This window comes from Portunus trituberculatus, chromosome 32 (genome assembly GCF_017591435.1).
Source record: "Portunus trituberculatus isolate SZX2019 chromosome 32, ASM1759143v1, whole genome shotgun sequence".
NCBI classification, from domain to species: Eukaryota; Metazoa; Arthropoda; class Malacostraca; order Decapoda; family Portunidae; genus Portunus; species Portunus trituberculatus.
Window position 1 is genome coordinate 7,896,685 of NC_059286.1, and position 16,363 is coordinate 7,913,047.

General features: G+C 44.2%; 1 protein-coding gene across 1 annotated transcript; it reads right to left on the reverse strand.

Moving 5' to 3' along the window:
- Positions 1-435: 435 nt before the first annotated feature.
- On the reverse strand, positions 436-16,040 carry LOC123511865 (V-type proton ATPase catalytic subunit A-like). The gene is given in 10 exon segments (XM_045267916.1): positions 436-2,616; positions 3,369-3,633; positions 4,520-4,856; positions 4,859-5,087; positions 5,559-5,795; positions 6,071-6,265; positions 10,627-10,857; positions 11,248-11,360; positions 12,027-12,120; positions 15,910-16,040. Coding segments are annotated over 10 exon segments (1,866 nt in total). The 5' UTR covers positions 15,913-16,040; the 3' UTR covers positions 436-2,454.
- Between the last annotated feature and the right edge of the window lie 323 nt (positions 16,041-16,363).

The window sequence follows — 16,363 nt, forward strand, 5'->3', positions numbered from 1 at the left end:
GTGAGGAGAAGAAGAAGGGAGGAAGGAGAGGAGATAAACAGGAATTAAGGAAGGAAAGAAGAAAGGAGAAGAGAGAGAAAGAAGAAGAAGAAGAAGAAGAAGAAGAAGAAGAAGAAGAAGAAGAAGAAGAAGAAGAAGAAGAAGAAGAAGAAGAAGAAGAAGAAGAAGAAGAAGAAAAGGAGGAGGAGGAGGAGGAGGAGGAGGAGGAGGAGGAGGAGAAGAGAGACAAGGAAGAGTATGAAGAGTAATTAATCGCAACATATCATTAATTCATAGAGGAAGTGAACTCAAATTTTCCAAACACATTTCAAGCAGTGTTGCCCACAAAGTTTTCCCCTCCCTCCCTCCTGCACTCAGCACAAGGCAAAGTAAAGCAGTGTTGCCAAGTCCCCCCCCCTTTCTCTGCATCAGCACAAGGTGAGGCAAACTGCAACATTCCCACCAAGTCTCTTTATACACAGTGAAATACACAAATATACACAGACACTTCATACAGCTGGTCTGGAATGTACGTACAACTATGATCCCGCCATTAATTACTTTCTTTCTATTTTCGGACACTTGTGCACGGAGGATTAATTTGTTCTGGCCGTGGCGCGACGTGACACAACACCACGCCACACCACGGCACTGTTAACGGCACTATTTACCCTACATCTACACCACAACACCGGAGAGTAATCAACAACAACAACAAAGGAGGCCCAGCTGGTGTGGACTTTTTTTTTATACATTGCACGAACAACTTAATATAACAATACTTGATTCTATGTACATGGAATCCCACCACACTCTTCTCTCTCTCTTGCTGTATAAATATAAGGTCACCACAAGGCAAGGACTGGTGACTGGTGACTACAGTGCTGCTTGGGAAGGCCTCTCTTACCTCACCAATACTGCGTGGGTGCTGGCTTGATTGCTTGCTCTCATTTGCTCTCTCTCTCTCTCTCTCTCTCTCTCTCTATTACTGCCTATCCCATCTCTGTTTAATTTGGGTCTATTTCCAGTGCATGTCTTCTGTTGCCTCATACTCATTTTTATTGTTGTTTAAATTCTTCCTTGATTTTGTCCTTTTTTCCAATTTATCATTTATTTACTTCATTACTCCTTCATTTTACATTTTATGATATTTATTTTTTTCTTTTCTCTCTTCTTTTATGCTTTTCCCTACATCCTCCTCCTTTTGGTTCATTTTACTAATATAACTCAGGTGTTTTACTTCTTCCTGCTGTTTTAAAACCCTAATCTGTCTTATATATATTTTTTTTTTAATTCACCACAAAACACCTTTCTTCACTGTCCAAATTTACTAATAAATACTTCCCTCCTCTCCTTCTATTTGCTAATTTCCTCATATATTTCCTCTTTAGAATTAAGAAAGCATTAATCTAACCTCCTTTTCCTTCTATTTCTTCATAACTCATATATTTCCTCTTTAGACTTTAAAATCCCTCAATTTGACCTTCCTTTTCTTCCATTTGTTCACTCAGTTATACATTTCCCCTTTAGAAATACGTAAACCTCAGTCTAGCACACACTTACATACACAACCCTTTACATTAAGTCCCCCTGACACTACACACTAGCTCACTACACTACATTATGCACCACTACACCTCCCAGCTGCCAAACCCACCAACAAACAGGCAAACAGGAAGGGATGGTCAGATGCTGTGTTGTCATGAGAGGCTCTGCTCCACCTAGCTTGTGGCAGGAACTCAGGCAGATGAGGACTAGAGACAGCACTATTGTCACCACTGCCTCACTCTCTCACTCTCTGCTTAGTTGATTTTTATTTCCTTTTCTTCTATGCAAGAAGGGAAGCTGGCCAAGGGCAACAAAAATTTTAAAAAGGCCCACTCGATATGCCAGTTCCCTTAATTGTGGTAAATTTGCTTTGTATTCCCATCATCTCTTGTTTACTTAGAGAGGCAGAGTGTGTGTGTGTGTGTGTGTGTGTGTGTGTGTGAAAAGGTCCATTTGACTGCTAGTTGCCTTAAATGTGTAATAAATTTGTTTTGTATTTCCATCATCATTTATTTACTTAAAGATGCAGATTGTGTGAGTGTGTGTGTGTGTGTGTGAACGGTTCAGTTTTTTACATGTCTAAAGGCTTTGGTCACAATGTTGCCACTTTGACTGTTTGTGAAGGAAAGATTAAGTATTTGAGGTGATTGTGAGGCAGTGATGGTGTGTGTGTGTCTGTGTCCTCACCTACCTCAACCCCTGCCACACACTCACACTCACACACATTACAGTGCTTTCTTTACACGTTTTAAGTCACTAACCTACATTATGCATGACTACCCAGTGTCTCAGCCCGGCCACCCAGCAGCCCTGAGTCCAGCAAGCCCACCAACACTCTGACTCAGACAAACAAAGAACAATCATGACAGGAGACAGAGAGGGGAGTCCTGTCTTGGCACTGCTGCTGTCGCTGCCGCCGCCGCTGCCTTAGTCCTCTAGGTTCCTGAAGGCCAGCTGGATGTTCTCGTAGATCTCGTCAAAGTCCTTCTTGACCTTTGCCTCGCCCTCCTTGAAGGTGTCCTTGAACTTCATGGAGGAAAGTTCGTACAGGATCTGCCCCATTGAGTCACGGATGATTTGCCAAGTCACCTGTGGAGGACGGAGCAATGGAGTGTGAGGACATGGCAACACACCAACACACACCAACACTGCAACACACAGCACCATGGCAACACAGAAACACAGCAGCATCACAACACAGAAAAGACAATACAGACATGACAACATACACAAGACAAGACACAAACACAGCGTTATAACACACATCAGACAACACAGACACAACACAACAGGAGGCAGTAGACACCTGCTAAAACCCTAATAGCACTGGTTCTGAAAGTGGTGTGAACTCTTCATTAATGCCAGCTGTGACCTCACTCCATGATTCCCTTTCTGTCTCACAACACCAGGGGGGATCACAGCCTGCCCTCTAAACATAACTCCCTTCCTTCACACAAAACTACATGCATCTACACACACATACACTCTTTATTCAAGATTCAGAATTGGAAAAAAAAAAAATAAATAAATAAATAAATGAAAAAAAAAAATATGATGACTCCTATATCAGCCAAAGAGCCCTGTTTCTTATTCAGTTTTAAGGGACTGGCACCTCAGTGGGCATTTTCTCTTTTTTTACCACGTTTCTTGTTGCTCGTGGCCAGTTGTCCCTTACATAAAAAAAACAAAAAGAAAGCATCACAACACAACACAAACACACACACACACACACACGACACAGACTGGTAAAGAGTAACGTAAGAAAGTTTTGCCAAGTGACCTGCTAATAAAATAGTGATGCTGCTCTCTCTCTCTCTCACACACACACAGCAGTACACTACCTTGTTATCACTTTGTGCCGTGCGGTTGACAATCTGGCGGGACATGTCGTAGAAGGCCACAATGTTCCTCATCATGGCCACTGTCTTGTAGAAGGGACAGAAGCGATCATATGGCGTGTATGAGTTTTGCTGCAGGAAGTCGTCCTTGATGATGCGAGCCACCTCCAGCGTGATCTTGTCTGCGTCTGAGAGGGAAGCCTTGCCTACCAGCTGCACAATTTCTGCCAAGTCATCCTCCTCCTGCAGGATCTCCTTCACCTTGGTCCTGCAGAAGTGAAGGAGTGAGAGAGAGGGAGTGACAGTGAATATGACAGTGAAAGAGTGAGGGAGTGAAGGAGTGGGAGTGACAGTGAAAGAGTGAGGGAGTGAAGGAGTGGGAGTGACAGTGAAAGAGTGAGGGAGTGAAGGAGTGGGAGTGACAGTGAAAGAGTGGGAGTGACAGTGAAAGAGTGAGGGAGTGAAGGAGTGGGAGTGACAGTGAAAGAGTGAGGGAGTGAAGGAGTGGGAGTGACAGTGAAAGAGTGAGGGAGTGAAGGAGTGGGAGTGACAGTGAAAGAGTGGGAGTGACAGTGAAAGAGTGAGGGAGTGAAGGAGGGAGTGACAGTGAAAGAGTGAGGGAGTGAAGGAGTGGGAGTGACAGTGAAAGAGTGAGGGAGTGAAGGAGTGGGAGTGACAGTGAAAGAGTGAGGGAGTGAAGGAGTGGGAGTGACAGTGAAAGAGTGAGGGAGTGAAGGAGTGGGAGTGACAGTGAAAGAGTGAAGGAGTGGGAGTGACAATGAAAAAGTGAGTGAAGAAGTGAGAGTAAAATACAGGAGTAAGGGAGTGAAGGAGTGAGGAAATGAAGGAGTGAGGAAATGAAGGAGTGAGGAAGTGAAGGAGTGAGGAAATGAAGGAGTGAGGGAGTGAAAGAGTGAGAGTGAAGGAAATGAGTAAGGGAATGAAGGAGTGAAGAAGTGAAGGAATGAGAGTGAAGGAGGAAAAGAGTGAGGAGTGAGAGAATGAGGAAGTGCAAGTGAGAGAGTGAGAGTGAAGGAGTTAGAGTGAAGGATTGAAGGAGTGAAGGAATGATAACACAGGACATGAGCGTAAAGCCCAGGTCCTGTAAAAGTACAACTAGGTAAATACAACTAGGTAAACACACACACACACACCTGTAGCTGACAAACTCTGGGTACTGCAAGTCATAGAACTCCTCGAGGGCACGGAGGTACTTGGAGTAGGACTGCAGCCAATTGACGGAGGGGAAGTGCTTGCGTTGGGCCAGCTTCTTGTCCAGACCCCAGAACACCTGCACAATGCCCAGTGTGGCGGAGGTGACAGGGTCGGAGAAGTCACCACCAGGGGGGGACACAGCGCCCACGATGGTGACGGAGCCTTCTCTCTCGGGGTTGCCCAAGCACTTAACGCGGCCAGCACGCTCGTAGAAGGAGGCCAGACGTGCGCCGAGGTAGGCCGGGTAGCCAGAGTCGGCAGGCATTTCAGCGAGACGCCTGAGATCTCCCTAAGAGCCTCGGCCCAGCGGGAGGTACTGTCGGCCATCATGGACACATGCAGGCCCATGTCACGGAAGTACTCGGACAGTGTGATGCCGGTGTAGATGGAGGCCTCTCGGGCAGCCACGGGCATGTTGGATGTGTTGGCCACCAGTGACGTGCGCTTCATGATGGACTCCTTCTTGCCATTCACCTCCAACTCCAGCTCAGGGAAGTCACGCAGCACCTACAGCCAGGCACACAGGGTCAGGGGAGGGGTGGAGGTTGCAGCCACTCACTCACTCACACACAGTCACTCACACACTCTCTCTCTCTCTCTCTCTCTGTGTGTGGGGGGGGGACTGAGTGATGTGAGATTAAAGAAAATTGTGGAGGGCTAAGGAACAAATTCTGCTTTCTCTCTCTCTCTCTCTCAAGCAATCTACATGCAGTGGTACTCATCATTATAACCACACCACCACAACAACACTCCCACTACACCACATCCCCTCTATCACCACCACACCATACCACCCTCACCACACCATAACACACCCTGCCCCACTCACCATCACCTCAACCACCACTACCACACCACCACCACCACCATCACCCCCAATCACCACCACCCTCATCAAGCCACACCTCACCACCATACCACATCCTCATCATCACCCTACAACACCACACACCACTACACCACCACCACCATCCTCACCTCAGCCATCTCGTTGCCTCGCTCTCCACATCCAACATAGATAATGACATTTGAGTTGGAGTACTTGGAGAGAGCCTGGGAGATGCAGGTCTTGCCACATCCGAAGGCACCAGGGATGGCCGTGGTGCCACCCTGGACGCACGGGAAGAGGGCATCCAGCACCCTTTGTCCTGTCAGCAGTGGGTGGTTGGCATGCAGCTTCTCACTCACTGGACGAGGTTGACGCACGGGCCATACCTGTCAAAAGAGGATGGAATTAACAGTGTGTGTGTGTGTGTGTGTGTGTGTGTGTGTGTGTGTGTGTGTGTGTGTGTGTGTGTGTGTGTGAAGGAGTATAGAAATGTGTGTAATCCAAGTATTTAAGGGTGTTTTTTACAATTCTAGCAACAGATTAGCAAGACTTCTATACACAATTATCCAACCAAGACACACTCACACACACACACACACACACTACCTAGACCTCACAAACTTACCCACACCAGCCCCAACACACACCTACACGTACACACCTGCATCATGGAGTACTTGTGCTTCTCCCCATCAAACTCCACCTCCAGCACAGTTTCGTCGACGGTGTAGTTCCCCGGGGCGGCCAGGTAGGTGACAGTGCCGCGGGCCTTTGGGGGCAGGATGATCCTGTGGTCAATGATGGAGTTCTCCGCCACAGTGCCAAAAAGGTCGCCCCCTGTGATGTGGCTGCCAACCTGAGGAGAGGTGCATTTTTAGACACAGACAGATACACAGACAGACACAGACTTTTGAAACATTTGGAGAGAGAAAGACACACAGATGCACACACACACCCTTCATAAAAATAAACACATAAGGAAGTTGGAGAGACTACAAAAAATTGCTACAAGAATGGTTCCAGAATTTGAAGGGATGACATATGGGAAGAGACTAAAGGCTATGGATCTACCAACCCTGGAACAGAGAAGGGAGAGAGGTGATATGATACAATTTTATAAATTGATCAACGGAATGGACCAAGTGGATAATGAGAAACTGATCCTGAGAGAAGAATATGAAATTCGAAGCACAAGATCGCATAGTAAAAAGATGAGAAAGGGAAGATGTCAGAGAGATGTTAAAAAATATAGTTTCCCACAAAGATGTGTTGAGACGTTGAACAGTTTGAGTGAAGAAGTGGTGTCAGCAATGAGTGTGCATAGTTTTAAAGAAAAATTGGATAAGTGTAGATATGGAGACAAGGCCACACGAGCATAAAGCCCTGTAAAACTACAACTAGGTAAATACACACACACACAGACCTATCCCAAGATCGGAAATAATGAGCTCTGAGCTCGTTCCGTAGAGTAACGTCTGGCTGTCTCGTCAGAGACTGCAGCAGATCAAACAGTGAATTACACACACACACACACACACACACACACACAAAAGTCAGGAAGTGGAAAGAAAGGAGGTAAATTACAAAGTTGCAAGTCTGGAAAAGGAAATCAAAGAGTCTGGGGAGAAAACTTTGGGCCTTGCTGAAATTATAGATCAACAGATCATAGAAGAGAAGATTGCTGAGAAAGTTGTGAAGGTTATTAAGTCAAATGAGACATTGGTGAGGGAAACTGTAGACAAAAAGAGATGTGTGGTGATATTTGGTGTGGAGGAGGATAAGACACCGAGTAAAATGGAGAGAGAAAAACATAAAAAAGGTGATAAATAATATCATTAATGTGGTGCAGGAGGAGGAAAAGACCTAGTACAAGAAATAGAGGACTTCCATAGAATTGGAAAGTTCACACAGAGAAGGTATGAGGCCAATAAGAATCAAACTTAAGTCACAAAAGGATGTAGATGAATTGGTGGAGAAGTCATGGAGGCTAGCCCAGCAGGAAACAACAAGGAAGATTTGGTTGAGAAGAGATCTCGGTGAAAAGGAAAGAGAAATGTTAAATGAGTTGAGAAAGGAGGCTTTGAAAAAAATGAAGAGAGGACAGAAGAGGAGAAGAAAGAGTTTTTCTGGAGAATCTTGGATATGAGACTGAGGAAGTGGTTCATAACCCAGAAAAGTACAGCAAGAAAGGACTAAAGAAACTTACGTATGAGCGGAATGTAATGTATTCCAACATAAATGGAGTGATATCGGGATTTTAGAACTCAACGATTACTTGAGGGACAAGAACCCAGATATTGTGGGTCTTACTGAAACAAAACTGAGAGAGGGAGAAGACCTGATGATGGTTGGAGAAGGAAATATAATGTTTGGAAAAGAAATAGAGTAGGTAAGATGGGAGGAGGAGTGATGTTGCTGGTTAAAAAGATATAAAGGTGGATCAAGTGAAAGAAGGTATGGGAAAGGCAGAAGTGCTAAAGATCAGAGCAGAAACTAATGAAGGAAAAAGAGGCACTACATAGTGGTGTACGTACCACCTAAGACAAATGCATGGTCAGTACAGGAATATGAAGAAATGATAAGTGATACAGGAACATGTCTGGAAGAAATGTTGGGTGGCTGTGAACGAACTATAATGATGGGAGATTTTAATTGTAAAGAGGTGTGTTGGGAGGACTGGTCAATGGAAGGATCAGAGACAACATGGGAAATACACTATTGACACTGGCAATGGAAAATGTGTTAACTCAGTGGGTCAAAGAAGATACTAGGTTTGGAGGAGAGGGAGCATCGTCAAGACTGGACTTGGTCTTTAGTACAGAGCCAATGGTCATTGAGGAGATGAGGGTGGAGTGCCCTTTAGCAAAGAGTGATCATGCAGTTTTGGAGTTCAAGGTGATAGATGAAGAGAAATCTAGAAGAAATGAAGAATATAAAGTGGGAAGATGGAATTATGCCAAGACAGATTTTGGAAACCTAAAGAAATTCTTTCAAGAGACAAATTGGATGAAATTCAAGAGTGCTAAGGAGCAAATGAAAAGTGGAAGGAATTTATAAAAATATACAAAGAAGGTGAGAAAAATTTGTACCAATAAGACAACATAGAGAAGTTGGAAAGCAGGACTGGTTTAACGATAGATGTGAAAAGGCTAGAACAAGAAAAGAGGATGCATGGAAGAGGTGGAGAAGGAAAAGACGGATTAAGCAGTGGGAAAGTTACAAAAGAGCAAGAAATGAATATGTGTTGATTAGAAGAGAAGAAAGAAAGAAACAAGAAAAGGATATAATTGATAAATGTAAAGACCAACCAAGGCTTTTTACAGACATGTGAACAACAACATCAAAAATAGAGAAAGTATTGAAAGTTTAGAAGTAAATGGAGTATGCAGTGAAGATCCCAGGAAATGGCAGAGGCTATGAATGGATGCTTTCGGAAGGTATTCACAAAGGAGACTGCTTTTGACAAACCACTGGTAATGGAACAGAAAGGGATTATGAAGGAGTTTCAAGTAACTGTGGAGGAGATCAAGAACATGATGGGGAGTTTAGAAGTGAGAAAAGCTGTGGGACCTGATGGGGTATCAGGATGGATTTTAAGAGAATGCAGGGAGCAACTGGCAGAAAAAGTTTGTGAAGTAATTGATGCCTCATTAAGGGAAGGTGTAGTGCCCCAAGACTGGAAAAGAGCTAACATTGTCCCAATCTATAAATCAGGTAACAAGAGAGACCCATTGAACTATAGACCAGTGTCACTTACAAGTGTGGTAGCTAAGATGTGTGAGAGGGTGGTGAAGAATAGATGGACAGACTTCTTGGAGAAAAATGACATACTTTGTGAGTGTCAATTTGGTTTTAGAAAAGGGCGTTCATGCACGACAAACCTGATATGTTACTATTCGAGGGTGATAGATGTAATACAGGAAAGAGATGGTTGGGCTGATGGAATATATCTGGATTTAAAAAAGGCCTTTGATAAGGTACCACACCGGAGACTGATCTGGAAACTTGAAATGGTAGGAGGAGTGCATGGCAGTTTACTAAAATGGATGGAAGACTTTTGGTAGGAAGAGAAATGAGAACAATAATTAAGGACAGACCATCAGAATGGGGCTTGGTGGAGAGTGGAGTTCCACAGGGATCAGTGTTGGCACCAGTAATGTTCGCGGTCTACATAAATGACATGGTGGATGGGGTGTCCAGTTATGTGAGCCTATTTGCAGACGATGCAAAATTGTTAAGAAAAGTGAGATGTGACAAAGATTGCGAACTACTCCAGGAAGACTTGGACAGAATATGGAAATGGAGCTGTACATGGCAAATGGAGTTCAACACGACAAAATGCAAGAAAATAGAGTTTGGCAAGAGTGAAAGAAGAATCAGGAGTATGTACAAGATAGGAAATGAAGACATAAAACCAGTCATGAAGAAAAAGACCTTGGGGTGACAATTACCAATGACCTATCGCCAGAGAGACATATAAACAAAATAATTGGAGAAGTATTGAACTTATTGAGGAACATAAGAGTGGCGTTCAGATATTTAGATGAAGAAATGATGAAGAAAATAATTACTGCAATGATAAGACCGAGGCTTGAATATGCAACAATACAGTGGGCTCGAACTTAAAGAAACACATAAGGAAACTAGAGAAAGTACAGAGGGCTGCAACAAAATGGTGCCTGACTTAAGAGATTTGACTTATGAAGACAGACTGAAAAGAATGCAACTTCCGACCCTGGAAAACAGAAGAGAAAGGGGAGACCTGATAGCAATATACAGAGTGATGATTGGCATGGAAAAATGGATAGGGAAGATCTGTGTATGTGGAATGAAAGAATGTCGAGAGGGCATGGGAAAAACTAAAATGGCCACTTATAGGAGAGATGTGAAAAATATAGCTTCCCTCATAGAAGGGTGGAAGCATGGAATAGTTTAGACGTGGAAGTGGTCACCGCAAGGAATATTCATGATTTTAAGAAAAAGCTGGACATTAATAGATATGGAGACGGGACAACACGAGCATAGCTCTTTTCCCGTATGTTACAATTAGGTAAATACAATTAGGTAAATACACACACACACACACACACACACACATACTTTCAGACAGACAGACACACATAATTTCAAACATAAAAAGAGATAGAAAGACAAAACACACACACACACACACACTAACAGACATACATACAAACAGACAGACAGATAGAGACACACCTTGATCCCTTTCTCTGGCTGGAACCCCCACATCTTGGAGCGGGAGAGGGCGGGGGTGGAGATGCCCTTGGGGATGTAGATGGACTGGGTAATGTCACAGATTTCCTGCAGAGGTCGCTGAATGCCGTCGTAGATGTTACCCATGATGCCCGGCCCCAGCTCCACCGAGAGGGGCTTGCCGGTCTTCATCACAGGGTCGCCCACTGTCACCCCTGATGTATCTTCGTACACCTGGGGGGGGGTAAGGGAGGGGGGAAGTTAGGTGAAGTGAAGTTAGGTTAGGTTAAGTTTGGTTTGGTTTGGTTTGGTTTGGTGTGGTTTGGTGTGGTGTGGTGTGGTGCAGTGTGTGTGGTGGTGTGGTGTGGTGTGGTGTGGTATGGTATGTGTGGTGTGGTGTGGTATGCTATGATGAAGTTAGCTTTGGTGTGGTGATATCAAGCACTGGGACTTAAGAGTGAGCTGTGCCACATTACATCACATCAGTCTGAGATGTGTACAGCTGCCACCACACCAAGCAAACACCAAATAACAGCCAAACAAACACCAAGTAACAACCAAACACAGACTAACAAAGAACCAAAGAATCATGTAAGAACCACACAAGAACCAGTGAGGCATTACCTGGATGGTGGCCATGTCTCCCTCAAGTCGGATGATCTCCCCCACCAGCTCCTGATGGCCCACACGCACCAGCTCGTACATAGCTGACCCACTCATGTTCTTGGCCGTCACCACTGCAAGGTTAGTGATGGTGATGGTGACAGTAAGGATGGTGAATCTACATCATTTTCAAATATTTTCTAATCTTTTTAATTTTTATATCTAAAATTTCTAGTTTCATGATGTTAATTGTGATATTAGTGAACAATGGTGATGGTGATAGTGAAGGTGATGGTGACAGTGGTACATACTATATTCTTTCATCACTATTTTGTCCACCTTCAATATTCTCAATCTTTCATCCTTTTCCTATTTTTTTTCTCTTTTCTCTCCTTCCTTCACTATTCTGTCCACCTCCCTAGTGCAAGAGTTAACCAGTATTCTCATTCTTTCATCCTTTTCTCAGCTAACTCTTCAAATATTTGTCTTCATCATCTCAATACTATCTTTCTTATCTGTCATTCTGCTACATACTTCTTATCTCCCTCCCTCCTCTTCTTCCTCTTCCTCTTCCCTTTCTCCTCCTCCTCCTTCTCCTTTCCTTCCTTAATACTCCTGTCTCTCTCTCCCTTATTTTCTCCTCCTCTTCCTCTTTCTCTACCATTAGAGAGAGAGAGAGAGAGAGAGAGAGAGAGAGAGAGAGAGAGAGAGAGAGAGAGAGAGAGAGAGAGAGAGAGAGAGAGAGAGAGAGAGAGAGAGAGAGAGAGAGAGAGAGAGAGAGAGAGAGAGAGAGCACTTACCTGGCCCAGACACACCCCACACACTGCCCAGCAATGCCTCTGACTCTGCATCCCTCAGCTTCGGAATCTTTCCCGCCCGGTCCATGCCGCCCGCCTGTATAGGAATAGTTAGGTTTGGTTAGGTTAGGCATGAAGACATTTGTCCCTCTCTTGTGGCTAACTCAGACATGCAAGGGGGCTGGCTACTAAATGGATCTTTCTTTTTTTTTTTTTTTTTGTTGTTGCCCTTCCTGGCTTTCCCTCTCTTATGCCTTAAAAAGAAGAAAATAAGAAAATGTTAGGTAAAAGTCCGTCCACACCAGCATAGAGTGTCTGTGTTGGTGGCCACACACTCACACAGTCTGGACACACAAATAAACAGAGAAGGAAAAGGAAAAATATTTATATAAAAACAAAACACAAAACAAAACAGCATAGAAGGACAAATAAAGAATGAAAAAATCAGTGAAGAGCAAAAATAATAAAATAGAAAATAAAACAAACTCAGTTAAAAATAAACAAATAAATAAACAGCAAAAAATAGGACGAAGAAAAACATGAAAAAAAAAAAAAACAGCATAGAAAAGCCAAATAAGGAAGGGAGGAGCTGTGATGCTGTCCACGGAGCTGTTTGGCCAGTTTGCCTTCTGCCGAGGGAGGGTGAGGTGGTGCGACAACTGCAGCCTGGTGTTGTAACAATTTCTAGCAGGCTGTGTGGTGTTGTAACAATTTCTAGCAGGCTGTGTGGTGTTGTAACAATTTCTAGCAGGCTGTGTGGTGTTGTAACAATTTCTAGCAGGCTGTGTGGTGTTGTAACAATTTCTAGCAGGCTGTGGTGTTGTAACAATTTCTAGCAAGCTGTGTGGTGTTGTAACAATTTCTAGCAGGCTGTGTGGTGTTGGAACAATTTCTAGCAAGCTGTGTGGTGTTGTAACAATTTCTAGCAAGCTGTGTGGTGTTGTAACAATTTCTAGCAGGCTGTGTGGTGTTGGAACAATTTCTAGCAGGCTGTGTGGTGTTGTAACAATTTCTAGCAAGCTGTGTGGTGTTGTAACAATTTCTAGCAGGCTGTGTGGTGGTGTTACAATTTCTAGCAGGCTGTGTGGTGTTGTAACAATTTCTAGCAGGCTGTGTGGTAGTGTAATAATTTCTAGCAGGCTGTGTGGTGGTGTAACAATTTCTAGCAGGCTGTGTGGTGTTGTAACAATTTCTAGTAGGCTGTGTGGTGTTGTAACAATTTCTAGCAAGCTTTGTGGTGTTGTAACAATTTCTAGCAGGCTGTGTGGTGGTGTAACAATTTCTAGCAAGCTGTGTGGTGTTGTAACAATTTCTAGCAGGCTGTGTGGTGTTGTAACAATTTCTAGCAGGCTGTGTGGTGGTGTTACAATTTCTAGCAGGCTGTGTGGTGTTGTAACAATTTCTAGCAGGCTGTGTGGTGGTGTAACAATTTCTAGCAGGCTGTGTGGTGGTGTAACAATTTCTAGCAGGTTGTGTGGTGTTGTAACAATTTCTAGCAGGCTGTGTGGTGTTGTAACAATTTCTAGCAGGCTGTGTGGTGTTGTAACAATTTCTAGCAGGCTGTGTGGTGTTGTAACAATTTCTAGCAGGCTGTGTGGTGTTGTAACAATTTCTAGCAGGCTGTGTGGTGTTGTAACAATTTCTAGTAGGCTGTGTGGTGTTGTAACAATTTCTAGCAGGTTGTGTGGTGTTGTAACAATTTCTAGCAGGCTGTGTGGTGTTGTAATAATTTCTAGCAGGCTGTGTGGTGTTGTAACAATTTCTAGCAGGCTGTGTGGTGTTGTAACAATTTCTAGCAAGCTTTGTGGTGTTGTAACAATTTCTAGCAGGCTGTGTGGTGTTGTAACAATTTCTAGCAGGCTGTGTGGTGTTGTAACAATTTCTAGCAGGCTGTGTGGTGGTGTTACAATTTCTAGCAGGCTGTGTGGTGTTGTAACAATTTCTAGCAGGCTGTGTGGTGTTGTAACAATTTCTAGCAGGTTGTGTGGTGTTGTAACAATTTCTAGCAGGCTGTGTGGTGTTGTAACAATTTCTAGCAGGCTGTGTGGTAGTGTAACAATTTCTAGCAGGCTGTGTGGTGTAACAATTTCTAGCAGGCTGTGTGGTGGTGTAACAATTTCTAGCAGGCTGTGTGGTGGTGTAACAATTTCTAGCAGGCTGTGTGGTGTTGTAACAATTTCTAGCAGGCTGTGTGGTGTTGTAACAATTTCTAGCAGGCTGTGTGGTGGTGTAACAATTTCTAGCAGGTTGTGTGGTGTTGTAACAATTTCTAGCAGGCTGTGTGGTGTTGTAACAATTTCTAGCAGGCTTCCAGAGTGGGCTGGTTAATGGTGGGTCCTGTCACTGGTCTGGCAACGAGTCACTCCACACACTGTTCTTGCTCCACTTGCACCACCAACTTTGTCTGCCAAGAGAGGTGGTGTGTGTGCCACCAACACCATTTCTTGCTTGTGTCTGCAGATGGTGGTGTGTGCTGGTGTGGACGGTGTGTGCTGGTGTGGATGGTGTGTGCAGGTGTGGACGGTGGTGTGTGCTGGTGTGGACGATGTGTGTGCAAGTGTGGATGGTGTGTGCTGGTGTGGACAGTGATGTGTGCTGGTGTGGACGGTGGTGTTTGCTGGTGTGGACGGTGGTGTTTGCCGGTGTGGATGGCGGTGTGTGCTGGTATAACCTGTGTGTACTGGTGTGGACGGTGGTATGTGCTGGTGTGGACGATGTGTGCAGGTGTGGACAGTGGTTTGTGCAGGTGTGGACGGTGGTGTGTGCAGGTGTGGATGGTGGTGTGTGCTGGTGTGGATGGCGGTGTGTGCTGGTATAACCTGTGTGTACTGGTGTGGACGGTGGTATGTGCTGGTGTGGACGGCGGTGTGTGCAGGTGTGGATGGATGTGGTGTGTGCTGGTATAACCGGTGTGTGCAGGTGTGGACGGTGGTGTGTGCAGCTGTGTGCTGGTGGTGTGTGCTGGTGTGGACGGGCCTTTAGAAGTAAGCTCGGTAAACATGATTTGGCGCAGAAAAAAGTGATTACATGAAAAATATTAATTAGCGCCGGAAATAGTCATCATTGCAGTTTGACGAAATACACCACAAGTAACCATACACATTCCCACAGCCTGTCACACCCCTACCATACCACCATTTGTAGACCCATTTTACCCTATCGGAAATTAACAATAACTTCACGACAGAATTTAAGTTAGGTTAGGTCTATCAGCATTTCTAACACAATTTTACCCTGTCGGAAATCAATAATAACTTCAGGACAAAATTTAGGTTAGGTCTACGAGGATCTCTAACCCCATTTCACCTTATCGGAAATGAAAAATAACTTCAGGACAGAATTTAGGTCAGGTTAAGTTAAGTTAGGTCTATCAGCATTTCTAACACAATTTTATCCTATTGGAAATTAATAATAACTTCAGGACAGAAATTAGGTTAGGTTAGATTTCCTCCTCCCCAGGCCCCCGCACTACAACCCCGCTTTCCCAGGAGGTCCCCAGAGTTGCTAGACACAGGAACAATAAATATAAGACCTCATGTCACCAGTAAACACGAGTCACGTCACACACACTCCATGGCTGGTGACACTCAAAACTCACCAAAAACTGCAATTTGTACTGGAACGCGCACACACACACACACACACACATCTCTAACCTGACCTGACCAATTGACCCAGCAGAGAGAGGGACATGACCTCACGTAATCTGACCTCACACACACACACGAAATATCTTACTTAAATACAATACACACACACACACACACACACACACACACACACACACACACACCCTTATTTCCCCTCATATCTCCCTTACCCCCTTAAGTTAGCACGCCACACTTGCACAAATAATAGATAAAGGGTAAGCCTCCCCATATATTACCATAGTGAAGGGTGTACGTGTGTCTTTGTCCAGAAAATAGCAGGAAAATACGAGTGACAGGCGGCCCTTCGATCTGTGCACTGACTGTAGGGGGGGTGATGGGAAGGGAGGGGGTGGCCATGTATACAAACCTTTATCTCATTTATTATTCATTTTTGAAACTCCATTTTAATTTGAGGGATTTATTAGGTGATTATAGGTACTCCATGTTATTTTGGGCTTTGAGGAGTGCGTGGTTGGAGTGAAAATTGCGAGTTTGACGTCATTGATTTCTGGTGACGTCATCAAATCACATGAGAGGAGACAGCGAGCTATGGGTTAATATAGAGTCGCTCCCTTACACTCGTGACATTTCTCTAAACCTCTATCTCGCTTTCTAGGAATTAATAAACTCTTAACACCACAGAAAATCCTTTAAATTGTTCTATATTGAAGTTCCAGTGGTGTAATAGGT